This window comes from Pleuronectes platessa, chromosome 23, assembly GCF_947347685.1.
Source record: "Pleuronectes platessa chromosome 23, fPlePla1.1, whole genome shotgun sequence".
In the NCBI taxonomy this organism is placed as follows: domain Eukaryota; kingdom Metazoa; phylum Chordata; class Actinopteri; order Pleuronectiformes; family Pleuronectidae; genus Pleuronectes; species Pleuronectes platessa.
Genome location: NC_070648.1, coordinates 4025507 through 4050474, shown reverse-complemented (window position 1 = coordinate 4050474; position 24968 = coordinate 4025507). Strand labels below are relative to the sequence as shown.

Genomic DNA, 24968 nt, shown 5'->3' with positions numbered 1-24968 from the left:
GTGTTTTGATATTTACTTCCAGTTTTTATTTATTGAAAAAAGAAGAATAAGAAAAATAAAGATGAAGAAGAAGAAGAAGAAGTTTTATGTATATTTATTCAAATATATTTTTATATATGAAGCAAAGGTATTTTATTATTCACCAGCATCTCTCAAGTTACAATAAATGAATGATAAAACAAAAAAAAACGAATACTTTAACAGTGAAGTAAAAAATATGTTTTGTTGCATTAGTTCAGGTCATCAATAATCTTTTAACAAGCCGGTCTGGTAATTTTTAAATCTGAATATTGTAAATATAAAATCAATCTAACAACGAAACAGCAGAGACAGACAACCCCACAAATAAAATAAAGTGTGTGATGAACTTACATACAACTCAAAATGAAATTAACATGAATGTGATCTTGTTTTCCTCCTAGTGAAATAACCCATTAACTTATATTTGTGTCATCTTCTATCACAAAGTGATACAATAATTTAGCTCTTTAATATAAAATCAACAACCCTGTCTCTCATTTATACCATTTACTTGAACAGGAATTGAAGTGATGCATTATACACGACAAAAAAACATCGAAGATGATCTGTTAATTAGACAGAACCACACAGAACGGATTAAAGACTTCCAACAACACAAAATATGCAGTATTACAGTCTGGATTATACTGTAGTGTCTACTGAGATAATGTATATTCACCACTTTGACATGCAGTCGTGTAAAATCATGTTATCTTGGATAACGTGTGCACATTATCCTATTCCGACACTGGTTTCTTGAAAAAAAAAAGGAGACAGCCAGGCAACCGTTTGTCCTTTTGTTTCTGTGCATGTTCTCCTCTGGATTGAGGAGCAGCGTCTGACTCACTCTCCTCCTGTGTGTTTCCAGCCTCATCACCTCCTCTTCTCCGTTTCTCGTCTCTCTCCTTTTTCGGTTGCTTTATTCCTTCGTGCCACCAGCTGAACCTTCCCAGTTTTAACCCCGACGTGTCACGTTTTCTATGACCAGCACGTCCTTTGTTGTCTTTATCCATCCTCTCATCCTCTCCCTTTTTGTTCTGACCTGCGTAACCTTTTCCCTGTTTACCTCCCTTATCATCATCATCGACATTTCTCTTTTCTTTTTGATCAATTATTTCCTTATCTCTACGTTCCTCCACACAATCTGGATTATGATCACGGGACCTGTGTCTGGCCTCTTTCTGATGCTTGTGATCAGGATCTGATATGTTGGGAATGTAACCCGTCTGTGGTGTCTTCCAAACAGGTTCCTGTTTTCCACGCTCACAGTTCTGATCATCTATTCTTTTCACAAGTTCTCTCTTCTCTGCACTGGTATAAGCCTCTGCCTCCTTTCCTCCCTCCTCCTCCTCACCCTTCACCATCTTCCTCTTATCTCTCTCATGTTTTCTGCCCTCTTTTGAATCCCCCGAGTCCTGTCTATTCTTGTTACAACCCTTATGATTGGGAACATAGTCTCTGTTTGCAGGCTGACAGAATCCATCGGAGTATGCAGCTGGAAAATAGGTTTAAAATAAAACAATAAACAAACACTTTTAAAGCAGAAATCCACGCCACATGAAAGTAAGAATAATAGAAATATCTCACTTTTCGTTTTCTTGTAAAAAAGGAGATAAGAACTCTGGGATCTGAAGGGATGAAGGAGAAAAAATAGCAATAGTAATAGCAATAGTTCAGCAAAACGTCTGATGGGAAAGAAAATACGAATGAAAACCTACTTCTCAGTACTGCCAGTCTGGAACGGCTGGTTATCAAGCTGTTGATGGAAAGAAAAGGTAAAAATGAGACGAAAAATAAATTCAGAGATGAATAAAAGTCAAAGTGATCACTCTTACCAACGTGACGCTGGCATCGTCGAAGTTGTACCACCTCTCATTCTCCTGGGACTTTATCGTTGCTGTGTAATGTCCACCTCTAAGATCACCAGTGTGATCCACCCAAGCATACAGCTCATATGTCTGATTCTGATCACCAGGGGGAAAGAACAGGGTGAGCAGTATACAAATTTATGTGCTGTGATAAAATACTACAAAATAAAATACAGACTGTACCTCTGGGATTTGTAGGGAGGAGGGAACAACCACGACCCGGTTGTTTTTGACGTACGACATGTAACGGTAGTCAAAGTCAAACCTCTTCAGCAGCAGCGTCAAAACCTCTGGATGATGCCTCATTACACATGTCTGTGTGAAATACGGGTTGTCATGTTGTTTTAATTCCCTTTATAAAGTCTTTATGCTGCCATTAGCAAATCAGAAACATGGTTTGTCATAACTCACCATAGTAGCATCAGATTTGGTCTCACAGTTGTCACAGTACATCTGGTTTTCTCCACCTAAACGTGAGGTTCGGAAATACTCCTTGATGCCATCCACCTAATAGAACGCATGACATCGTCTTAGACCTTTCGACCCACTGTTTTTAAAGACTTGTATTTTTAGGGGGCTATGCTGATATTAGGGACTAGAGACGGGGGGGCCCCAGAACGAGAATTTTGTGAGAAGTCCCTTGAAACGCTCCTGAAGCCTTTATTGATGGCAGGAGGGCAAAAGGTTGTTATAAAAAGTTCTACAACAAATCCAGGAGAGGGCAGTGCAGGGACATTTCTCTGTGGACTCCAGAAGGATGAGACACTCCTTACTTGAAGCCAATGGGATATATTATTTATCATGTTCTCACCACTCTGAAGACTTCACTGTGGGAATCCACCAGTTCAAGAGCAAGATGCCAAAATCTCCCGTCTGTGTTATTCTCTTCAAGACAGTCGGAACATGTGATCTTATGCGTCAACTCTCCATGAAAGATCTGAAAAAACACAAAAAATATACACATATTACCTTACATGTCACTCATGTGTTCATCTTCAGCACCGGTGGCGTGTTTACCTGTGATGCCTCAGAACTGGTCAGAGTGAGAATCTTCTCAAAGTACTCGGCAGCGTCGTGCTGCTCGTTCACTGAACCGGGAGGAGAGGAAATCAGGAATAACAAAGGGTTGGATTTCAACGTAGAACTCCATGTTAGCTTAGTGAGAACTTATTCAAATGTGGGTTTGGTTCAAAGGCAACATGTGGCTCCACGTACCTGTGTGGATGCCCAGCTTCTTTCTGATTTTATTGGTGTTTGATGTTTGTTTCAGTAACTCATCAAACACGTGTCTGAGTTGAGGATCAATACACTCAGGGTTATGAGGGGAGCACCTGAACAGAAATCAGACCCAGAGTCAAAGATGCACTTATTTAAAATGATCACATTGTGAGTTGGACTTTGTAACACACCTTTCCACAGCCTCTCTGAAGTCCTTGGTCATGAACAGCACCTGCAGCACACTGTTCAGGTAACATGTGGCCCCTTGGTTGAACAAGCCATGATACACTATATCATCTGCTGGGAGGAGAGTTTGATCAAATGCATGTAAAGTACAGGAACGTCTCACACCATGGCTGCAGATAACAGGAAGTGGATCTTACCTGGAGAGGTGGAGACACCTTTGAAGAACTGCTGATTTCTCTGCCACGAGCTCATCCTCACCCGTTCTTAGTCACATCCACAGTGATTCACAGGGAGCTGCAGTTTACCAATCTTCTGTTCAAAACAACAAATCAATCACTAATAAATAAAAACAATGAGCCTACCTCCAGCTCTAAGATTCACACAACCCTGCCTCTGTTTACCATCGACTCACACGCACAGTCTCTCTGTCGCCTGCATCCACCTCAGAACACTTTCTGTTTCACTGGGGCTGAATGCTGTGTTCAGGATCACATGACTTACAAGAAGCTTGAGCGTTTCGAGCGAAACGCCCTTTAGACCACTGATCATATAAAACACCCCGGGCTGCCATGAAGCCTCTTGAGCAGCTGAATCTATTTTTGACACAGTCTACGTGACGCAGTTGTACAACAGGAAGAAACAAGAATGTATTTTACAGTGATATTTTACATTTTTGTTTGTGGATCATATATTAAAACATAGTGTATATCCTCATCTACAACACAAGTCGGTAACATTTTGCATATACACAAATCATATAGTAGCACCACACATGTAGGTTATTGTGAAATTGTTGTCAGAATTGATTTTTAAATGGAATATTCATTGTTCTTCATTTTGTTGCTGAGGAAAATCACCGTCCGTGAACATTGCAGTGTCAAGACCACATACATTTTTTTAAGTGTAAGCAACAGAAATTCAAGCTAAAGCAAATTTAAGGGAATTTGGAAAACACAATAATTATAAACAGGATCAGAGATAATGACTCTACTGTGAGATTCATCGGTGATGACACTCCAGAAGAAAACATTATATTTTAAGGGGATTAAGATACATTTATTCGTCCCAAACAGATGCACAGACATGCACAGGCACACTCATGCAGGTAGGGAAATTTAACCTCTGCTTTTAACCCATCTGGTGCAGGACACACAGAGCAGTGAGCAGCCATGTACGGTGCACGGGGAGCATATGTTGGGGGAGTAAGGTGACTTGCTCAGGGGCACTAGACAGGGTAGGGAGAATCCTCTTGGATTTTTGGTCTTTTAGTTTTTTCTCCGTGGAGTTGAACCAGAGACCTTTTCTACCCATAGTCCTAGTTTCTGCCACTAGTCCACCGAAATAGAATTGAGAACAAGGCAACACAATAAAATAATATGCAACTATTTTGTATTCACGATTCTTTATTTTCATTTTTATTTATGTCCTTATCATTATTATTGTATACATATTTTATTATTTTTGATTTAAACCCTTCCAGTAACATAAGGTAAACAACAACAGAATCCATTCATTTCAAAGATAATAAACTCTAAACTTACCGAAAGCTTTATTTACGATTGTAAGTGAAGACAGTAGCATAAGAAATAAGACAACGAACGTTAAAAAACATCTCAACAAAGTTTTACATTTGAATTTCCCTCCACAATCTTTTCTCTGAAACTAAATCATACGTTACATTCAGCGTCATTTATATATTTATCTCTTAAAAAAGGTCAGAATCAATGTATTGCTTTAGTGTGTAAAACATAACCTTTCCGTAAAAAGTGACGTCAGTGACTTCATCTACTTGATGCTTTCTGTTACCGGCCAATGAAATAAGCAGATTTACAGTAATGTAACTGACTGATTACTGACAACATGAGGAACACCTTGTGCATCATGACAATGACGAGCAGTGTTATTATCTCTAATCCCACTCTGAAGTCTGGGTTAGGGTCAGTTTATTAGCTCCCTTCTTTCCCTCGCTACCATCAACTTCCATCTCCTCCTCGTCTTCCTTTTTTGTCCGTACTAACAAGATGAACCTCTAAATCCTCCTGTTCATCTCCCTGATCTTCATTAAGCGTCTATCTGACATCGTGTGATTCTTCTTTGTCCTGGCTCTCTGCATGACTGTCCAGAAGTTTGGGTTTTTCTAACCCTTCATTTCCTCCATCCCTGTCCATCTCTACTTCTCTCCCCTCGTCTTTTTCAATAAGACGATCACATGTTGCATCGCTGTCACTGGCCTCTGGTTTCAAATCCTGATGAATATTTGCTCTCCCTTGTTTAACATCATCTAGCTGAGCCTCTTCAGACATCAGTCCGCTTCTCTTTTCTGCCGGATCCTCAATCTCTGCCTTTCCTTCCTCCTCCTCATCCTCATCATCCTTCCTCATTTTCCCCTCATCCTCCTCCTCCTCCTTCCTCATTTCCCCCTCATCCTCCTCTTGTTTTTTATCTGGAAGATTAGCAAACGCGTGACTGCTCTCCTCATTACCCTCCTGATCGATGTGTTGTTTCCTCTGCCTGACACCAGCTCCATTGTCCTGATCCTCCACATGACAAATGGGATCCGGTCCTGCAGAACCAACACTGACGTTCTCTTTAATTCCGGTTCCTTTGTTTTTGTCGATGGAGACAGACTCTGTCTTGTCATAACCAACTTCTGCCGTCTCCTCAACCTTCTCACCCTCCTCAACCTTCTCACCCTCCTCAACCTTCTCACCATCGTCACCCTCCTCACCATCGTCACCCTCCTCACCCTCCTCTCGCTCTGTTATCGGCCCAACATCTGGACCCTCGTCCCCATCGTGTCCAGCAGCAGGCAGAGGTAAACCTCCATTGGTGACCACCTCACTGATTTCTTGAGTATGAATATCTGCAACATGGACCAGAAAGCAGGATTCGGATGAGGCAAAGTGACAAACATCCTGATGCACGAGCATAATGAGACAAAACACAAGTGTCTTACGTTTCTTTTTCCTGTAGAAGAGGAGATAAGCACTATCGGATCTATAGTGGGGGGGAGGACATGAAAATAATTAAAGACCATTTTCAAATACAGTAAAACGAGCAAAACAATGCATTTTTTTCCAGAATCACATGAGGTCCCCGTGACCCTTTGAACCCGAACACTGAAATCTCATCAGTTCATTTTTTTGTCAAAGGCCACCATGACTACACCACCCAAAACTGGTAACTGTTAACCCCAAAAATGTACGAAGGGTACGAAAATAAGTATTAAATCTAACCTCTCAATGATGTCCTTTTGGAACGGCTGGTAATCAAGCTGGTGATGACAGGAATAATCAAACATTACACAATGAATCATGAAAAGGAATAAAACTGAAGTTTGTGTTCTTACCAACGTGGCACTGGCATCGTTGAAGTTGTACCACCTCCCATCATCCTGGGACTTTATCGTTGCTGTGTAATGTCCACCTCTAAGATCACCGAAGTGATCCACACAGGCATACAGCTCATACGTCTGATTCTGATCACCAGGGGGAAAGAACAGGGTGAGCAGTATAAAAATGAACGTGTTGTGTTAAATACTACAAAATAAAATACAGACTGTACCTCTGGGATTTGGAGGGAGGAGGGAACAACCACGACCCGGTTGTTTTTGACGTACGACATGTAACGGTAGTCAAAGTCAAACCTCTTCAGCAGCAGCGTCAGAACATCTGGATGATGCTTCATTACACATGTCTGTGTGAAACACGTGTTGTCATGTTGTTATAGTACCGCTTGGTGCACATGAATCAGAAACATGGTTTGTCATAACTCACCATAGTAGCATCAGATTTGGTCTCACAGTTGTCACAGTACATCTGGTTTTCTCCACTGAAATGTGAGGTTTGGAAATACTCATCGATGCAGTCCACCTAATAAATGACACATCATATTTAAAAAAAATCATCAGTTATTGAGGCTTAATATCGTGCAGATTATTATAAATAAATAATATAACAAGAAAATACAAATACAACCAAATAAAAAATACTTTTTGAATGTAAAATGTGTGGAAATGTCTTTGTTGAACTACAGGCCTCCTTTTCGGCCTACATGTGGGTCAAAACCTGAAACCACATGGTTTTTGTTCAGGAGCAAGCCTCCCGAACTCAGTCTCCCAGGTTGCAACATGTTTTCTTCGTTCCTGAGAAAACCAAAGAACTCAGTCTCCAAGGGGGCAACAGGTTTCATTGTTCATTACAGTTTCGCCCAAAGGTGTGAAAAGCCACCAGGGTCAACTGCAATTGGTCACTCTGACCCATGACCTGTGAGGTCACCGGGCCAAAATAATGGGACATTTGCCCCTCCTCGCTCTCTTTCCACAACCTTCCAGCGGGGAGGCAGCCAGTTTCTCCTCCTGCATCGGCGAGAGGAGAAACCTGATTTCTCCAGCTCAACCCTTCTCTTTGCATCCAACGAGAGGAACACAGTGTTGCAGCTTCCAGCTCATCTTCTCAAGGAAACCGCCTCTTAAATCAAGCTCTACAAACTCCTAGCAGCGACTCAATGTCCTGCAGGTAAGGACTTCGAACCAGCATCTGAGCGCACAGCGCCACAGCAACGGTAAGGCAGAGACCATACAACCAACTGGAGACTTCCCCGAATTGCGAACTGGACTGCAACTTCTTTTCCCCTTTCCCTCGGATCGGTAACATAATCTGGGCTTAATAATTACACTAGACTAAGAAAGACTAAATGTTTTTCTTTCACAAATGTTCTTTCATTAATGTTGCATAAGTGAATTGTCAAGAACTCCATAACCTTCACTATTCATTATATAATCTTTAATAGTAAATATTGAGATTTCTAATTCAACTAGATCTAAATGAGACAGATCATAATCAATAATTTGGCTATCTTTTCCCTTCCTTTGAAGGGTGGTTACCTGAGAGAACTTTAACAGATTCAAGTTATGATCTAATAATAATATTTTACATATTAATGTTTTATATTTTATTTTGATAACCTAATTTATTGAATGCCTAGAGGCACACCATTCTATGGTATCACTTTTTAAGCATTATTGCACAACAGATATATATACATAAATACAAATCCTATCTGCAATAAATCAGCTCTATTGGTATTTAAGTTACGTTAAGATCTCATCAAGTCTGTATTGAAATACTCTGTTTCCGAACCCTGTGATGCTTTCTCCTTATCCTACCTGGTGATTTGCATGGCAATCAAATTGTCAAAAGCACATTCAGTCTAAGGGAAACCTGCTGTCAGGTTCTCACCACACTGTAGACTTCACTGTGGGAATCCACCAGTTCCAGAGGAAGATACCAAAATCTCCCATCTGTGTTATTCTCTTCATGACATTGGGAACATGTGATCTTATGCGTCGACTCTCCGTGGAAGATCTGAAAACACAGAAAAAAAAAATATTACTTTACATGTCACTCACGTGTTCATGTTCAGCACTGGTGGCGTGTTTACCTGTGATGCCTCAGAACTGGTCAGAGTGAGAATCTTCTCAAAGTACTCGGCAGCGTCGTGCTGCTTGTTCACTGAACCGGGAGGAGAGGAAATCAGTGTTTGGACAGAAAACACAAATGACAGTGTTTCTCAGTAATACTTCTATGTGCAGGACGCAGATCTGAATCACATGATGTTCTTTTAAGATACATAGATGACATAGGTTGTGTCTGACATTCACTCATTCACCAACCCAGACTCACTATGTATATGATTGACAGTATGATAATAAGACTGACATAGAAAACAGCATGGGCAAAGAAAAGACACAATTACAACAATTCAAAACAATGTGAGACTGATGCAATGACGTACAGTAACAACAGTGTCGACCAGTTGAAAATCCCATTATAAATGTAAAATGTTCACTTTACACTAAGCAGGAGCGCAATGCATGATGGTACATATTGCTGGACCCAAACTATTTCGTCATAGTGCATGTCAAATAAATGTTTCTCATTGATGTATCAATTGATGTAATCAAGTGTTGATTTGCCCTGTAAGTTTGGTTTAAATGAGCTGTTTGATGGTATACAAACAGGTTGGATTACTACTGCCCAGACATTGGCTCTAAATGACATCATCAGCACAAGATGGCGGTGTTTTGCGGCTAGTGGGAGGAGACATGTTGTCCATCTTTAAACACAGCACCAATCAAAACAGTTTGATCCTTCAATGTCAAGCCTCTATTAAAGCAACATGTTGTTCCAGATACCTTTGTGGATGCCCAGCTTCTTTGTGATGTTGTAAGTGTATGATGTTTGTTTCAGTAACTCATCAAACACGTCTTTGAGTTGAGGATCAATACACTCAGGGTTATGAGGGTCACACCTGATCAGGAATCAGACCCAGAGTCAAAGATGCACTTATTCAAAATGATCACATTGTGAGTTGGACTTTGTAACACACCTTTCCACAGCCTTTCTGAAGTCCTCGGTCATGAACAGCACCTGCAGCACACTGTTCAGGTAACATGTGGCCCCTTGGTTGAACAAGCCATGATACACTATATCATCTGCTGGGAGGAGAGTTTGATCAAATGCATGTAAAGTACAGGAACGTCTCACACCATGGCTGCAAACAACAGGAAGTGGATCTTACCTGAAGAGAAAAGCTGTGGAGCACTCTGCAAGAGGCTCATCATGATCCTTTATCAGTCAACACAGTTTATCTAGTGTTAAAAAAAAAAAAAGGGTTTCCAAGAAACATAAATACCGAATACATGAGCTGTAACATTCACACACACTTTCCTCTGTTTGACCATGAACTGTTCTAACTGCAGGAGCTCTTTCACTTTCACTTGCTGGGATCCTCCTGCTGCGTGTTTCTGAATAATCGCTTCACTTAGCCGACACCTCTTATGAGAAACAAGTCTCATGAATTATGAAAAAGTCTCTCAAGTTTCTTACAAGGAAACTGAATATTAGTTTTCAATAAAAACAGCTCTAAAAATTGTCAAGAAATAGAAAGCTATTTTGTCTCAGACACACCTTTGATTTGTTCCATGCACAACCTGAACAAAGCATAGGGGGGAATGAAATGATCCTATAAAGTGACACACTGAGCTCCAAGGAGGAGCACACGTGACAAGGAAATGGTAAAAATTGGAAAAAAATCATGCATTAATGCAATTATTCACAAATAAATACAAGTCTTTAAATTTGTAGAATATGTTTCAAAGTTTATCTTTTTTAGATTTGATATTTTAATTGGCAACTTTAAAATAACTTAAAGGGGATTTAAAACTATGAATTAATTAAGTTTATTAATTAATGAAATGCTTTAATACCGTGACACTTGTTCACAGTGATGTCTCATCTGAGGATCATACATGCACACATTCAGTTTACCCATACATGCGTTTGTTTACTCTCATGTGTAGATTGTTTGTTTATATTAAGTATTATTTCCTCCTTTGTTGATGGAGGTCGATGGAGTTCTTGATTCCATGTTAAAGAGTCTTGAGGCTTCACTTTAACCTCCTAATAACCACACACTGATCAAAGATGAGATATTAGACGTTTTTATTTTGTGCAACAGAAACCTTTCAAACATATTTCAAGACAACTTGGGAACATCGCTAAAAGGTTTATTAGAAGAAAGGTTCGACATTTGTAAACAGGAAGTAGCATCGTGAAGCAGCAGAGTGGTGGTATAGGGGGACATGGTCTCTGTCAGGTCGTCAGTCCTCCAGGAACCCTCACCACCATCTGGATCACGGACTTGTGCTGGATTCCATAATCAGAGAGCAACGTGAAGTCTCCGTCCAACACTTTGTTTGTGAAGATCAGCCGCAGATTGTCCCCTTCTGCGCACGCAAACACAAAGTAAGTATTACTTATTAGCATTACATGTAAACCCCAAGTGAAACTCAGCTGGTGGTTGGGTATGACAAAACAGTAATTATGGACACAGTTAAACAGTAAACCCCCAGAGGTCCCTTTTAGCCTGGGCACCCAAAATCCCTAAGAACTCACGACACGCTCCAGGCAAATCTGCCGACAGACAACCAATAGGAACATTTCCCAGACACGGTTCAGCTCCCTCATACAAAAACATAAAGCGACAGACTCTCTTCAGCTCTGCGGGTTTATTTATATGTCACTTTGTGCGTTTACCTCCGCTAGTGGGTAGTTTTTCCTCAATCTTCTCCTTCAGCTGCAGAACCGTCATGCTCTTCATCTGCTCCTCCGTGTTGCACAGGTTGATGGTCATCTTCTCGCCTCTGAGACCGTTGACCACGACCTGGTAGATTTTGGCCATTCTCGCTGAATTCTCAGTGAACCGCTCTGCTCCTCTGCCCTGCCTCTAATTCCCGCGGAAGGTTATTGTTTCGAGTAAACAGTGGGTGGCGACGGGTGCTTCCGGTGCTTTCACTTTCACCCGAGACTACACACATTTCCTCGGAACCTCTTTGTAGCTGCAGCCTCCAGTCTCCACCGTTCATACCGGAGAAGAGAGGCTGAGTTCAAAATGACCACAAACAACCAGGAAGAGAAGAGATTCGACAACATGTTCCGAGGAGCATACAACTCACTGCACTTCTTCACTTCAATTATTAATTTAATGTCATCCATGTTGAATAATTTCTCCGCTGTTTGCTCCGTTAAATGTCGGCTGTCGAAGGTAAATTAAGTATTCTCCACTCAAGGCTATGTGGAGAATACGTAGCCCTTTCACAGTTTCAGGTTTCTAATCCATGTTAGTAGAGTTAGGCCCCACAACTGTCTCCTAAAACCAATAATTTCTTTAGTTTATTGGGACATTAATGGGATATTTATTGGAGTTTCACAGTGAGTTTCGGTCATTGTTTAGCTGACCGAAGTGAAAAAAAGCTCAAAAGCTCAGAAATCATTGTCTACACTGCCTGCTCGTCCAAGTTAGTGCTAGTTACTTCCATATATTAGCATCATTGCACAGAAATTACTAATTTGTAAATAATCATGTTTTAACTAATGTACAATATTTAAAGGACCCATTGTGTGACCATTTTACCACAGTTGATATGGCTCCTTGGGGTCTTAATGAAACATCTGTAACATATTTTGGTCAAAATACCACAAGGATAATTTAAAACAGCACCCTTTTTACCCTTTCTAAAACAGCCCTCCTGAGATTGACCTGTTTTGAGTGCCCCGTCCCCCCTCTCCCCTCTCCCCCTCACCCCTCCTCCCTCCTTCACGAGATACAAGCGCCCAGATTTTTTGCTTTCCATTACCTCTGTAGAAATATGGCTACTGGAGACAAAGATACAATCATGCAACCATATCGTTTTGAAACAGAGTCAGGTTGGCCGGAAAGATACAGCCTGATTTATGAATAACAGCTCGAAAGGAAGTGTCCAAACTCAATGAGAAGCCTTAGACCGTACATGAGGGGTAATGTGCCAGACTGCATCTTAGCTATAGGTAATGGCTGTGGGAAGGCTGCAGTATGGCCTCAGAGTCTGAAGGACCACTAGGGGCCCCTATTAGAGATGATAGAAGAGACAAAAGAAGGGAAATAATTAGGATTTATAAATATGAGAGGAAGAGCAGTTTTGTCCTGAAGTTGACCTTTAATTCCATGAACCCCCAAATATGGGATTGGTATAAATTTTCTCCTCAAACAACAAATTTCAAAATGATCCTTTTCAACAGTGTCCTGGCTGCAACCATTTTAGGAGCGAGAGGACCTGACTGACCTCAGCGTGGTGTGCACAATCTGCCTGGCAGTGTCTGAAGAAGTGGAAAGGCCGGATGCCGCGCTCTAACCGCTGCGTCAACCTCAACCTGGAGCTCCTCCAGAACTGCAAGGTCACACGTCTCCTTCAGTTACAGGGCGTTGACAAGTGTCCCTCCATCCGGGCCTGTCCCACCTGCGGTCAGTGCGTGTTCACTATTCATTAACAACTGTGTCACTCAATAAAAAGTTCCTTCACCTGAACATAGGTCGCCTATTTAATGTCTTTCCCCAATATAATAAGCCGTGTATGACTAAATTACCTGAACAATAAAATATGAAAGAGCAGCACAGTATTTCACAAACAGTGAAGCTGCAAACAAGTCAAAGTTTCCATAAACATAATCATAATCTTGATTTAATAGCCAGTGTCATCTGAATCATAAAGATCTATGATAAAAAATAACAGTGAATCAATGATAACACTGAGGAGCTACGTGCCTGTGAAGCACTTTAGACCGGTGTGTCCATAAAGCAAATTTCATAGACAAGATTCAAGATGCTAAAAATTAAAAGAAGGCAATTCAAAATCACAAGCAAAACCAAAGAGGTCAGAAAGAGGACAAGTGTCCCTCCATCCGGGCCTGTCCCACCTGCTGTCAGCGCGTGGAGCACGACAGAACCGGCTGCAAGAACATCATCTGTCCTCGCTGCCAGGTGGAGTTCTGCTTCGTGTGCCTGAAGCTCACCAGGGAGTGTCTGAAGACGAGCTCCTACTTCATCCCCTGCAAGGACGGGGTGGCTCCCAGACAGACCTCCATCCCCATGTGCCACACGAAAACTAGGAACAAAAACTAGGAAGAAAAACATTCACTGTGCAGGATGTGGACTTCTTGTGTTTTCACTGTTTACTCACTGAGTTTTTACCTATATTTACCCTTGTGTGGTGTTCGGGTCTGTGGGACCATTTTCAATGTTTGCTAAAAGAAAAAGTATGCGATTAATACTTTTTTCAACCTCAACCTCAAACTCATTGGCCTTGGCTCATTTTCTGCAATGAAAATATAAAGAACATATTTTCGATGACTGTACACGGTACAGCCCCCCTAATCATTTACATTACATATGTGGTGATCTGGTTCACTGGACCCAGGGGTAAGAAAAGTGTGGAAATTGTACATATAAATGTAATATTAATATTAAAAATATGAATATTAAATCATAACTGCAATTGATTAAAGTCACCTTGGGGCACCACCCTTCAAAGGAATGGAAAAGATAGCCAATTTATTGATTAAGTCTCATAAAGGTACTAACCACAAATTTGGAACTCTGAATAACAATTAAATTAATAACTATAACCAAGATTAACATATAGATTGTTAGCTAAGTTGAAGTATACTGAGTTCTTGACCCATCCGTGGAAGGGGGAAAAAGGAAGTTGCTGTGCAGTTCGCAAAATCATCTCCCCGGTTGTGTAAAGTCTCCTGGCTTTGTGTGGTTTCTCCCTTAGCGGTTCTGTTGAGCTGTGCAGCTCAGATGCTGGTTGAAATGTTCCTGAAGGACATCGAGTCGCCGCAGCACAGTATTTCACAATCAGTGAAGATGCAAACTGGTCAAAGTTTCCATAAACATAATCATAATCTTGATTTAATAGCCAGTGTCATCTGAATCATAAAGATCTATGATAAAAAATAACAGTGAATCAATGATAACACTGAGGAGCTACGTGCCTGTGAGGCACTTTAGACCGGTGTGTCCATAAAGCAAATTTCATAGACCACAAGCAAAACCAAAGAGGTCAGAAGGAGGTTAAGAGATGAGAAGAAATAGAAACTGATGAAGCTGTATACATTTAAAAAAAAAAAAATAGGTTAAAGGGGAACAGTTTTAATCCTCATTAAATGTTGTTGTCACTGAAATGTCGACTGGAAATCAACTGAATTTTCCAGCAGCTTTGTTTTGACGAAAATTCCCAGTCCTAATCCTGTTTTGAAGTTATAACCAAATGGGGAATCCCAACCCGCTCCTTGTCATCCACATGATTTCTTGTAAAAGCATCAAGACTGAAAGTAAAAGTAAACCAGCTCCGTGCAGGAAACGTTTCACATGAGGTGGCCTCCATGTTCAGTGTGAATCAGCAGTTTCTAGAGCGCCTGCAACAGACGAGGTAAACTCCTGTTTCTTTTACAGAGAGCACATTGAGTTCAAGATCAAAAGACGAACAAGAAAAACGTTCAGAATTTTATCTTTTATTTCCTGGTTTGAACTTGTTTAATAACTGTAGGACACAACATCTCTACTTTGAAACTGACAATGAATGTTGATTCTTGGTTTTAAACTCAGGTTTCACCGAACTCCTTGTTAAAAAGTATTCAACAACCTGAATACGTATGATGGAGTATTAGGGCAACATTATAAATTAAAGTTGAAATATTAGGAGAATAAAGTTGTAATACTTTGTGAATAAATTCAATATTCTCGTAGATTTACAACTTTATTCTTGTAGTATTATGACATTTTTTTTCAGAATCCTCCGTTGCAGAGACCAGAGAAATGTCTGGAACCCAATTTTCCAGAGGCCATGTCTGAAATCAGCTTCCAATCAAGCTTATAAATAAAAATGTCAACCTTGTTTATCTAGTCACCTCCACGGCTGTTGTTTTATTGTCTCCTGGCTCTTTGTCGTGCGTTCTCTCTTCCTCTCACTTGCCGTCTTTGCTCCGGCCGTCCCAGTTTGTGTCACCTCCAGTTTCCAGCCTTCACCTTTGTTTCTCTTTACGTTGCTGGATTGTCTCCTGAGGGGGGGTGAGGAGCCACAGGCAGCGGGTTCATTCACTCTGCAGTAACTGTAGTGAACGGGGGAAACTTGAAATGGCTTTAAAGGACGTTTTCTTTCTGAGTTTCTCTGTGCTACTATCTCCCTTTTATTTTTCACAGGTTTACTTTCTGACTGTTCGACTCTGGGGCTGCTCCCAGTCTTGTCCCAGGGGATATCATCTCGCTGTAGTCTCTTATTCTGGTAACTGTGGGTTTGTTCAGAGGTACTGTCGACAGAGTGTGTTCTGATGTGCTCCGAGTTGGTTTTTAAATGCCGTCTGTTTGGCTCACAACCTCCACCTTTTTGCGACTTTGAAAAACGTGTCTTTTCTGTCAGCAACATGTCTCTGTCTGCTTCAGTGTCTTTGTGTCGTCTCCAACTCGCTTCACCCTGGTTTGGCTGCTGTTCCAGTTCCTGAGGAGAGTCGTCGCCACCGCAGCTCCTCTTCAAGTGGTTCACGTTTGCCCCCCCGCAGCCACTTTCATCCCTCGGTGTACGATGAGGATCAGGAGCCTCTCCTCCCTCTGCCTCGTCCTGTCGTCTTTCAGCCTCGACATCTAAAAAACACAGAATGGTTAAAAATCTAAAACATGCAATACCAAACTAAATCATTAGTTTTAAACGTTAACTAAAAAGTAAATGTGTTGAATGTGCTTACCCTTCCTGTACAGGAGAAGATACGCTGTATCGGACCTGGTTTGCGAAGAAACAAGTCTTACCACAACACCAATTCATTTCCCTTGAGCAAGGCACATAAACCTGAGCTGAACATCATTTTTTTCTCTATGTAACTTTGGTGAGTTGGTTTGATCGCCTGTGAGAAGTGACCCAGAGTCGCAGCTCCAACTGTCAGAATCAGGTCCAGCAAGTTAAAGAGTGAAGCTGAAGTGTAGATCAGTTCAACAGCCTGGAAGTCAGAACTTCTGGTTCAGGAAGCCAGGGATCATGGGTAATATCCACCGTTCAGTTGTGATTAAATTCAGTGAGTGGGACTCTGCAGTTTCAGTTCCAGTCGAGAGATATAACAAAAGAACAGAGTTTGTCCTCTGTGGACAGTCTGGACCAACGTGATGGACCGGACCACCTCGATAATAAGTTTTAAACCGCCTCATCAAGGGAGTTAAACATGTATCGCCTGTTTTGGTGAGAATTCAAGTCCTGAATTTGAAGCTCATTTCTGGAGAACATTAAATATTTACCTCAATGAGCTGTTTCCAAACCCAAAGAGTGGTTTGACCTGTAGAAGTCGAACATAATATAAATATCACAGTCACTCAAATGTGGATTTGTTAAACATTATGTTATTATCAGGAAATTGACAGGAAATGAAAAAACACCCCTCCTCACCTTAATAACAATGTCGTCGTTGAAGCAATACCACGCCCCAGTTTCAAAAGACTTGATCTCTGCAGTGTAATGACCTCCAGTGAGATTCCCAAAGTGGTGAACTAAAGCGTAGAGGTCATATTTACAGTCCTGCAGAGCGGGAAGAAAAACAACAGATTTAAGAAATGTTAAATGAAATCACTTTTCTGCTACATGGTAAATAGATATTAATTTAAAAGAAGTACCTTCATGTGCAAAGTTTGAGGAACCTCCACTTGGCAGCGAAGCTTCACGTAGTGTCGGCACTTGTAGTCGAAGGTAAATCTCTTCAGCAGCAGTGTGAGAATCTCAGGGTTTTGTGTCATCTCACATTCCTGAAGCACACGGTGAAAACATCAGCATAAACAACACAAAGTCACAAACTCACCCGTTAGCCAATGAAGATCCAATGATCGACTCACGAGGTCTGCGTCGTGCTTCTGATCGCACTCAGTGCAGTACATCCTGTTTTCCCCGTTGACTTTGTCTTTCCTGAAGAACGCCGCCAACCCTCGCTCCTGTAAACTTTTTATATTTATTCATCCTGTCTCCTTCTCACTTTATACGAATAATACAATTACCCCCATTCTCGTTAAAACACGGCACAGTACCACAGTGTAGGTATGACGGCTTGAATCTTCCATCGGGAGAGGCAGAATCCAGAAGAAGCCCCTGGAGTCGCTCTTCTTCTTACAGCCGCCACACGTGGTTTTATGATTCAGCTCGCCCTTGAATATCTGCACACAAAAGATACAGCAGAGGTTCAGTTGGATCTTGTTCAACGAATAATACACTAAAAAGTAGAATTAACACTGTACTGAAGTATTTATGTGTATATTTAGTGTGTCTGTAGTATACGTCGCTCTTTCTATTCCACCTTAACTCCACTGCTTTTATCCAACATTACTCAAATAGATATGAAGAACTCCAAAAGCATTTTCAAGAAATAAAATGAATTGATTTATGATAGTAAATCCATAAGATTCATGGACACTGTCCCTTTTAAATAAAAACATGGACATGTCTCTACCTTGGACGCCTCCGGAGTGGTCAGACACAGGATCTTCTCAAAGTACTCAGCAGCGTCACGTTGTTCGTACACTAAGCGTTAGAGGGAGCGGACAAAACAAAAATATATATTCTGTTATATTCTGCTTCTACAGCTGCAGTGATATGGAGGACCATACATGACTTAAGTAAAAATAAATAAATAAATAAATGTATAAATAAATACAGAAATAAATAAATAAATGAATAAATAAAAATGGAAATAAATAAATAAATACAGAAATAAATAAATAAATATGTTAAAACCAAGAGAAATGTCAAAATAAATGTCTTAAATATATTTGCACATTTATTTATTCCCTGACACATTTCCTTTTCATTTGCAGTGTCCTTATGCTAATGAGAAAGGCGGGCCTAACCGCAGTCTCATGCAGGATTGGTCACAGGAGTGTAATGATCCAGCCCTACGTCTGCCTCTCAATGCTGGTGTCCAGTAGCTGTTTGCAGCGTTGAGCCAGTTCACACTTAAAATTAAAAACTAGTTCAAGTTCAGAGGGTTAGTTAAGGTTATTTTTTATTGGGATGATTTAGCTGTCAGTAGTCCTGACTGTGAGCGTCACGTCTCGTGTTGTACTGAGCACAAGGAGCGAGCCGAGAGGAGAAGGAGGAAACAGAAACTCCAGCTCGGTACAAACCACCTGCAGCTTCTGCTCTGATCATGAAGCAGCTGATCTCTGAGCAGATGTGACCAGAGAAACTCTGTGTTTTCACTGTTTCCACTGTTCTACAAAGTCACTAACTGGCTGTTTCACGGTGACGAGCTCAAGTCTCAGTCACTGCCCGTGTCTCTGAGCGAGTGTGTGGAGCAGCGCAGGGGCTGTGTGTGTGTAGCTCAGTTGACCAATCCTGCTCGAGACTGAGGTTAGGCCCGCCTTTCTCATTAGCATAAGGACACTGAAATCGAAAAATAAAAGTTGGAATAAATGTGGAAATAAATAAATAAATGTGGAAATAAATGCAGAATTAAATAAATCAATGTCTTAAACTTATTTCCACATTTATTTATTTATTTCCACTTTTATTCCAACTTTTATTTATTTCCACATTTATTTATTTCCACATTTCAGTGTCCTTATGCTAATGAGAAAGGCGGGCCTAACCTCAGTCTCGAGCAGGATTGGTCAACTGAGCTACACACACACAGCCCCTGCGCTCCGTCACACACTCGCTCAGAGACACGGGCAGTGACTGAGACTTGAGCTCTTCACCATGAAACAGCCGGTTAGTGACTCTGTGGAACAGTGGAAACAGTGAAAACACAGAGTTTCTCTGGTCACATCTGCTCAGAGATCAGCGGCTTCATGATCAGAGCAGAAGCTGCAGGTGGTTTGTACCGAGCTGGACTTTCTGTTTCCTCCTTCTCCTCTCGGCTCGCTCCTTGTGCTCAGTAGAACACGTGACGCTCACAGTCAGGACTACTGACAGCTAAATCATCCCAATAAAAAATAACCTTAACTAACCCTCTGAACTTGAACTAGTTCATTTTAAGTGTGAACTGGCTCAACGCTGCAAACAGCTACTGGACACCAGTCAGCATTGAGAGGCAGACGTAGGGCTGGATCATTACACTCTTGTGACCAATCCTGCTCGAGACTGCGGTTAGGCCCGCCTTTCTCATTAGCATAAGGACACTGCAAATGAAAAGGAAATGTATCAGGGAATAAATAAATGTGCAAATATATTTAAGACATTTATTTTGACATTTCTTTTGGTATTAACATATTTATTTATTTATGTCTGTATTAATTAATTTATTTCCTTTTTTATTTATTTATTTATTTATTTATTTCTGTATTTATTTATACATTTATTTATTTATTTATTTATTTTTACTTATGTCATGTATGGTCCTCCATACAGTGAAACGCCTCCAGTCTAAACTTACCGTCTACGATCCCCAGCTTTGTTGTAAGACGATGTGTGTGAGCCAAACCTCTCTCCAGGTTATCAAACAGTTTCTTCAGCAGTGCATCAATGGTTGTGGAGTCTTTGCTGCAGCACCTGAAGCACAGTGAGAAGAGTATGTAGCTTTATCAAATGTGTAAATCAGATTAATTTAACAGGATTTACAACAACAAGCAGTTCATGTGAACAGTACTGATTTCATATCTTAACCGAGATAACATTATTTCTAATTTTAGGTAAGTTTTATTTCCGAATATTTCTTGCCTGGGACCAGTGACTTCCTGGAATCTCCACTCCACTGATTTTATTCATTAATGAGCTTTAAGATACTAATAATAAACTTTATTTCAAAAGTACCTCTTAAAACACTGTTACAAAGATAAACGTATCAAAGTAAAATATTTTTAAATCAATAGAATAGTCTGTAACATCAGTGCCAGGATTATAACTTTGTGTGACGAAGGGTTAAAAAGATTTACAAAGATCAGACCTGAGATTAGTCCTGAGAGAGCAAACTTATAAAAGTGTGTCTTCAAGAGGGATTTAAAAGAGGACAGGAGCTTTCTGGTCAGATGTCCTCAGAGAAATTGGTCCGAATCATATATTTGTAATCAGATTTGTATCAAACTACAAGAACATCTCTTAAAAAGTGAGATTACAAACCGTTGGATCGAGGCCCGGAAGTCTTCCGTCATGAAAAGCAGCTGCAGCACAGTGTTCAGATAACAGGTCAGACCTGGACTGCGGAGGCCGTGGTAATCTAGAGACACAACAGTCATCATTACACTGTGATACACATGTGGTTTCATGTATTGTCCTTTACCTGAGACTGGGAGTTTGTCCAGTTTCTCTCTGAACATCTCTATGAGCTCAGAATTCATACTGGGGTCCTTCAAAGGAGAGTGTGGGCATTTTCACACCGTTGAACCTTCTTCTTCCAGATGTTCGGCTTAAGCCTGTGGATGAAATTAGACAGAGAAAGAAGTTAAGGCACAGAAACCAGCTTTACAAGATATGTACAAAAACGCAGCATCACCATTTACTGGTATTTTCACAATGGGAAATTTCTACTACCTCCATTGCTACTAAAAAGGACACTTGTGGTGCATTTAGATGTGTCCCTATACTAAATCAAACTGCTCACTAAACAAAAAAACCCAATAAGAAAGAAGATGTCTTAACATTTTAAATATATAAACATAAAAGTATGTCGAATCGGAAAAAAACACAAAAATCTGGAAAGAACCAGTGACCGTGAAGGCAACTGTTGTGTTTGAGTGTTATGGGAACCGACGCTGCCTAAAACAATGACGAATAAAATAACACGCGACAATAGCAAACACACAATAACGTGCAACATGTACACAACGGTATAACACACGCGACAACACCCCATCTGACACCTGACGTGGGAGGAAACTCACCGAGCAGCGGATTCGATGATCTGACGTGTTCCGGCTGTAAACTTTCACTTTGAAAACCAGCGGCAGAGAAAACAAACACACGCACACGCGCGCGCGCGATGAGGGAAACTACACAAACACACACGTGAGGAGTGACACCACACAAACACAAAGGAGCCTGAAGCTTCACCCAGAGAGATTTAACCTGAGATAACCTGCATGACCATCAGTTAAGTTTCAGTTGAGAATCTAGTGATGCACTTCCTGTTTTGAAGCGGAAGTACGTAGAGTAAAACACAGACAGCTATTCACTTACTTTTAAATGAAAAAGTAAAAGTGAATTATAAGGATTATAAATGTGCCTTTTCTGCTTCAAAATATAAAGAAATTAAGGATCTACAAAGTTATGAAGCTCATTCTTAGCTCTTAGCAATGTATTGTTATTTATTATTATAATTCATCAGCCTTATTCAATCAAATTGTCTTTATTCATCAACAAATACACGTGCAATGTAAATAAAAATGTATTTGACTTGTACTTTGACTTTTAGTTTGGTCCATGTCCGGATGAGGTGGTCATAATTCTTTATTGTTTAGTGTTGGAAATCACAAAGGAGAGAAGGACATTTTTCATGTAAACAAAATGTATTTCAAGACACAGGGTAATAAAGTCATTGTAACTACCTTCATTCATCTATAACTACATACAATAACATAACATAGCACACGAAATTCTGCCCAGTATCAAAGCCTCTGAGGGTATTTTTTTTTTAATGTCCTCTAGCCACTGCTCCCTGGACACAGCCTCTACAGTGAGCAGCCAAAGACAAACAGCTGGACAGGACTCCTGCATCACCACTGCTTCTTCAGCCTCTTGTGACTGTCCACCACCACCACCCTCTGCTTGTCTTGGTCCAGGAGGTTCTGCCACAGAGCAACAATGATGCTCACCTAATCAGAGAGAGAACACAACAGAACAGAGTTCATCTCTGTGGCACAATCAGATGTAAGGATACAGGTGCAGAGGAAAAGCCACGACATAATCAATAAGTGTAAAGAAAGAATAGAGAACCGTCCCTGGGTGGGCTTGAACCACCAACCTTTCGGTTAACAGCCGAACGCGCTAACCAATTGCACCACAGAGACATGTTCTAATAAGATTTAGGGGGTGGATTTAATCAAGGCTGCCCATTCTGTATTCTCCCCCCTTAGCTCTGTGGTCTAAGGGGGACTCATAGACAGTGTAATGGATCACCAAAGAACCTAAAATAATTATGGTCAGCTCAAATTGAGAGTAGCGAAGAGGCCATAAAGTCAGGACTCTGGTTGAGGGAAAGATGAAGAACTGGCTGCCTGCCCCGTGTAAAGATTGTCTGCAGAGGATTTCCAACTTATACATGACCAATAGAGTTGCTGGTGTTACAAGGTGTGGAGGCACAAACCAAGTGTTTAACTTGCGAAGGTTACACTGTCCATTTAGTTAGGGATAAGGTAAGAAGAGAAATCGTCCCTGGGTGGGCTTGAACCACCAACCTTTCGGTTAACAGCCGAACGCGCTAAACAATTGCACCACAGAGACATGTTGTAATAAGATTTAGGGAGTGGAATTAATCACAGATACCTGCCAATCAGCGTTTCCCATTAGCAAGTAGAAGGCCCATTCTGCAAGCTCTGTGATCAAAGGGGGACTCTGGCACATAGACAGTGTTATGAACCACCAAAGAACATAAAATAATTATGGTCAGCTCAAATGGAGCGAAGAAGCCCACAAGAGAGAGACGATGCACCGTGTAAAGTTCGTCTGCAGAGGTTTTCTAACTTATACATGACCAATAGAATTGCTGGTGTTACAAGGTGTGGAGGCACAGACCAAATGTTTAACTTGCGAAGGTTAAGCCTGAAACATGCTTCTGCGACTGCGTCTGCGTCTTTTCACGCCGCTGTGGCGCAAGACTCGTTGTCATTCATGCTTCCACAACCGTTGCGCGTCTTACAAAGCAATTCCGCGCCAGAACACTAGGCGGAGTAATGCTTTTTGTCGAAGACGACCTGAGAGACGCCTTCTTTGTAGGTGTGGCAATCGTTGTTGACTGTTTATTTACCTTCTACCAGTCGTGTTCTCCATTACAAACACACGGTGAACCATGGCAGAGAGTGTATTCACGATTCCAACCGAACAACAATTGATTGAGATGGAGCTGCTGGACATTGAAGAGCAACTTCTTATAATTAGTCATCAGGAAAAGCGACTGGAGAGGAAACGGTTCCGTTGTTTCTGCCTATATTATGGGGCATGAAACCGGAAATGCAGCTCCAGAAGGGATGTAGAGCAGACCAATCACAGCCTTGCGGGCTGAGTGAGCTTGCGGAGCTTTGCCGTAAATTTTAGAAAAGTGGGTCGACGCCCGTCAGCTATGGAGGACCATACATGACTTAAGTAAAAATAAATAAATAAATAAATGTATAAATAAATACAGAAATAAATAAATAAATAAATAAATAAAAAAGGAAATAAATAAATGAATACAGAAATAAATAAATAAATATGTTAATACCAAAATAAATGTCAAAAGAAATGTCTTAAATATATTTGCACATTTATTTATTCCCTGATACATTTCCTTTTCATTTGCAGTGTCCTTATGCTAATGAGAAAGGCGGGCCTAACCGCAGTCTCATGCAGGATTGGTCACAGGAGTGTAATGATCCAGCCCTACGTCTGCCTCTCAATGCTGACTGGTGTCCAGTAGCTGTTTGCAGCGTTGAGCCAGTTCACACTTAAAATGAACTAGTTCAAGTTCAGAGGGTTAGTTAAGGTTATTTTTTATTGGGATGATTTAGCTGTCAGTAGTCCTGACTGTGAGCGTCATGTCTGGTGTTGTACTGAGCACAAGGAGCGAGCCGAGAGGAGAAGGAAACAGAAACTCCAGCTCGTTACAAACCACCTGCAGCCTCTGCTCTGATCATGAAGCAGCTGATCTCTGATCAGATGTGACCAGAGAAACTCTGTGTTTTCACTGTTTCCACTGTTCTACAAAGTCACTAACTGGCTGTTTCACGGTGAAGAGCTCAAGTCTCAGTCACTGCCCGTGTCTCTGAGCGAGTGTGTGACGGAGCGCAGGGGCTGTGTGTGTGTAGCTCAGTTGACCAATCCTGCTCGAGACTGAGGTTAGGCCCGCCTTTCTCATTAGCATAAGGACACTGAAATCGAAAAATAAAAGTTGGAATAAATGTGGAAATAAATAAATAAATGTGGAAATAAATGCAGAATTAAATAAATCAATGTCTTAAACTTATTTCCACATTTATTTATTTATTTCCACTTTTATTCCAACTTTTATTTATTTCCACATTTATTTATTTCCACATTTCAGTGTCCTTATGCTAATGAGAAAGGCGGGCCTAACCTCAGTCACGAGCAGGATTGGTCAACTGAGCTACACACACACAGCCCCTGCGCTCCGTCACACA

The 24968-nt window shown here is 40.9% G+C and overlaps 4 protein-coding genes and 1 non-coding gene across 14 annotated transcripts; all 5 read right to left on the bottom strand.

Moving 5' to 3' along the window:
• Positions 1 to 79: 79 nt before the first annotated feature.
• On the bottom strand, positions 80 to 3801 carry LOC128430202 (ubiquitin carboxyl-terminal hydrolase 47). Of its 7 annotated transcripts, none has more exons than XM_053416187.1 (12): positions 3695 to 3801; positions 3491 to 3605; positions 3299 to 3407; positions 3105 to 3220; positions 2907 to 2977; positions 2701 to 2826; positions 2301 to 2396; positions 2073 to 2204; positions 1857 to 1985; positions 1740 to 1777; positions 1609 to 1649; positions 80 to 1516 (listed from the first exon to the last, which is right to left on the bottom strand). In XM_053416187.1, the coding sequence occupies exons 2-12, from the start codon at positions 3543 to 3545 to the stop codon at positions 759 to 761; spliced, it is 1671 nt and encodes a 556-aa protein (XP_053272162.1). In that variant the 5' UTR covers positions 3546 to 3605; positions 3695 to 3801; the 3' UTR covers positions 80 to 758. The 7 variants fall into 7 exon arrangements, with proteins under 7 accessions (XP_053272162.1, XP_053272165.1, XP_053272163.1 ...); XM_053416190.1 differs by having other exon boundaries at positions 3299 to 3404; XM_053416188.1 differs by having other exon boundaries at positions 3491 to 3602; positions 3695 to 3733.
• An 883-nt stretch (positions 3802 to 4684) lies between these two features.
• On the bottom strand, positions 4685 to 10058 carry LOC128430288 (ubiquitin carboxyl-terminal hydrolase 47). 2 transcript variants are annotated; one of them, XM_053416319.1, is made up of 11 exons: positions 9876 to 10058; positions 9684 to 9792; positions 9490 to 9605; positions 8736 to 8806; positions 8534 to 8659; positions 7070 to 7165; positions 6858 to 6989; positions 6643 to 6771; positions 6530 to 6567; positions 6250 to 6290; positions 4685 to 6156 (listed from the first exon to the last, which is right to left on the bottom strand). In XM_053416319.1, the coding sequence occupies exons 1-11, from the start codon at positions 9916 to 9918 to the stop codon at positions 5363 to 5365; spliced, it is 1695 nt and encodes a 564-aa protein (XP_053272294.1). In that variant the 5' UTR covers positions 9919 to 10058; the 3' UTR covers positions 4685 to 5362. The 2 variants fall into 2 exon arrangements, with proteins under 2 accessions (XP_053272294.1, XP_053272296.1); XM_053416321.1 differs by having other exon boundaries at positions 9684 to 9789.
• Positions 10059 to 10781: 723 nt separating this feature from the next.
• Positions 10782 to 11638, bottom strand: zgc:194655 (uncharacterized protein LOC794380 homolog). Its single transcript, XM_053416350.1, has 2 exons — positions 11393 to 11638; positions 10782 to 11082 (listed from the first exon to the last, which is right to left on the bottom strand). Exons 1-2 carry the CDS (start codon positions 11535 to 11537, stop codon positions 10949 to 10951), a joined length of 279 nt encoding a protein of 92 aa, XP_053272325.1. The 5' UTR covers positions 11538 to 11638; the 3' UTR covers positions 10782 to 10948.
• Positions 11639 to 15171: 3533 nt separating this feature from the next.
• On the bottom strand, positions 15172 to 21774 carry si:ch211-212k18.13 (ubiquitin carboxyl-terminal hydrolase 47). Of its 3 annotated transcripts, XM_053416563.1 has the most exons (12): positions 21519 to 21774; positions 20918 to 21050; positions 20758 to 20854; positions 20075 to 20190; positions 18152 to 18222; positions 17733 to 17858; positions 17544 to 17639; positions 17328 to 17456; positions 17104 to 17232; positions 16956 to 16993; positions 16415 to 16449; positions 15172 to 16313 (listed from the first exon to the last, which is right to left on the bottom strand). In XM_053416563.1, the coding sequence occupies exons 2-12, from the start codon at positions 20973 to 20975 to the stop codon at positions 15580 to 15582; spliced, it is 1629 nt and encodes a 542-aa protein (XP_053272538.1). In that variant the 5' UTR covers positions 20976 to 21050; positions 21519 to 21774; the 3' UTR covers positions 15172 to 15579. The 3 variants fall into 3 exon arrangements, with proteins under 3 accessions (XP_053272538.1, XP_053272537.1, XP_053272539.1); XM_053416562.1 differs by having other exon boundaries at positions 20758 to 21050; XM_053416564.1 differs by lacking the exon at positions 21519 to 21774 and having other exon boundaries at positions 20758 to 20798; positions 20918 to 21051.
• Positions 21775 to 22569: 795 nt separating this feature from the next.
• On the bottom strand, positions 22570 to 22643 carry trnan-guu (transfer RNA asparagine (anticodon GUU)). Its single transcript has one exon. It is a non-coding gene; the product is annotated as a tRNA-Asn (tRNA).
• Positions 22644 to 24968: the final 2325 nt, after the last annotated feature.

What these genes read in the sequence shown, in the direction of transcription:
- LOC128430202 (XM_053416187.1), bottom strand. Translation starts at nt 3,545, where the DNA reads ATGAGCTCGTGGCAGAGAAATCAGCAGTTCTTCAAAGGTGTCTCCACC. An exon ending in CCTCCCTACAAATCCCAGAG is followed by an intron (nt 1,986 to 2,072) that starts GTACAGTCTGTA and finishes CCTGGTGATCAG; the next exon opens with AATCAGACATATGAGCTGTA. An exon ending in ACGATGCCAGCGTCACGTTG is followed by an intron (nt 1,778 to 1,856) that starts GTAAGAGTGATC and finishes TTCCATCAACAG; the next exon opens with CTTGATAACCAGCCGTTCCA.
- LOC128430288 (XM_053416319.1), bottom strand. Translation starts at nt 9,918, where the DNA reads ATGATGAGCCTCTTGCAGAGTGCTCCACAGCTTTTCTCTTCAG. An exon ending in CCAAATCTGATGCTACTATG is followed by an intron (nt 6,990 to 7,069) that starts GTGAGTTATGAC and finishes TGTTTCACACAG; the next exon opens with ACATGTGTAATGAAGCATCA. An exon ending in CCTCCCTCCAAATCCCAGAG is followed by an intron (nt 6,772 to 6,857) that starts GTACAGTCTGTA and finishes CCTGGTGATCAG; the next exon opens with AATCAGACGTATGAGCTGTA.
- zgc:194655 (XM_053416350.1), bottom strand. Translation starts at nt 11,537, where the DNA reads ATGGCCAAAATCTACCAGGTCGTGGTCAACGGTCTCAGAGGCGAGAAG. An exon ending in AAAACTACCCACTAGCGGAG is followed by an intron (nt 11,083 to 11,392) that starts GTAAACGCACAA and finishes TTGCGTGCGCAG; the next exon opens with AAGGGGACAATCTGCGGCTG.
- si:ch211-212k18.13 (XM_053416562.1), bottom strand. Translation starts at nt 20,975, where the DNA reads ATGAATTCTGAGCTCATAGAGATGTTCAGAGAGAAACTGGACAAACTC. An exon ending in AGAAGCACGACGCAGACCTC is followed by an intron (nt 17,457 to 17,543) that starts GTGAGTCGATCA and finishes CGTGTGCTTCAG; the next exon opens with GAATGTGAGATGACACAAAA. An exon ending in ACGACGACATTGTTATTAAG is followed by an intron (nt 16,994 to 17,103) that starts GTGAGGAGGGGT and finishes CGACTTCTACAG; the next exon opens with GTCAAACCACTCTTTGGGTT.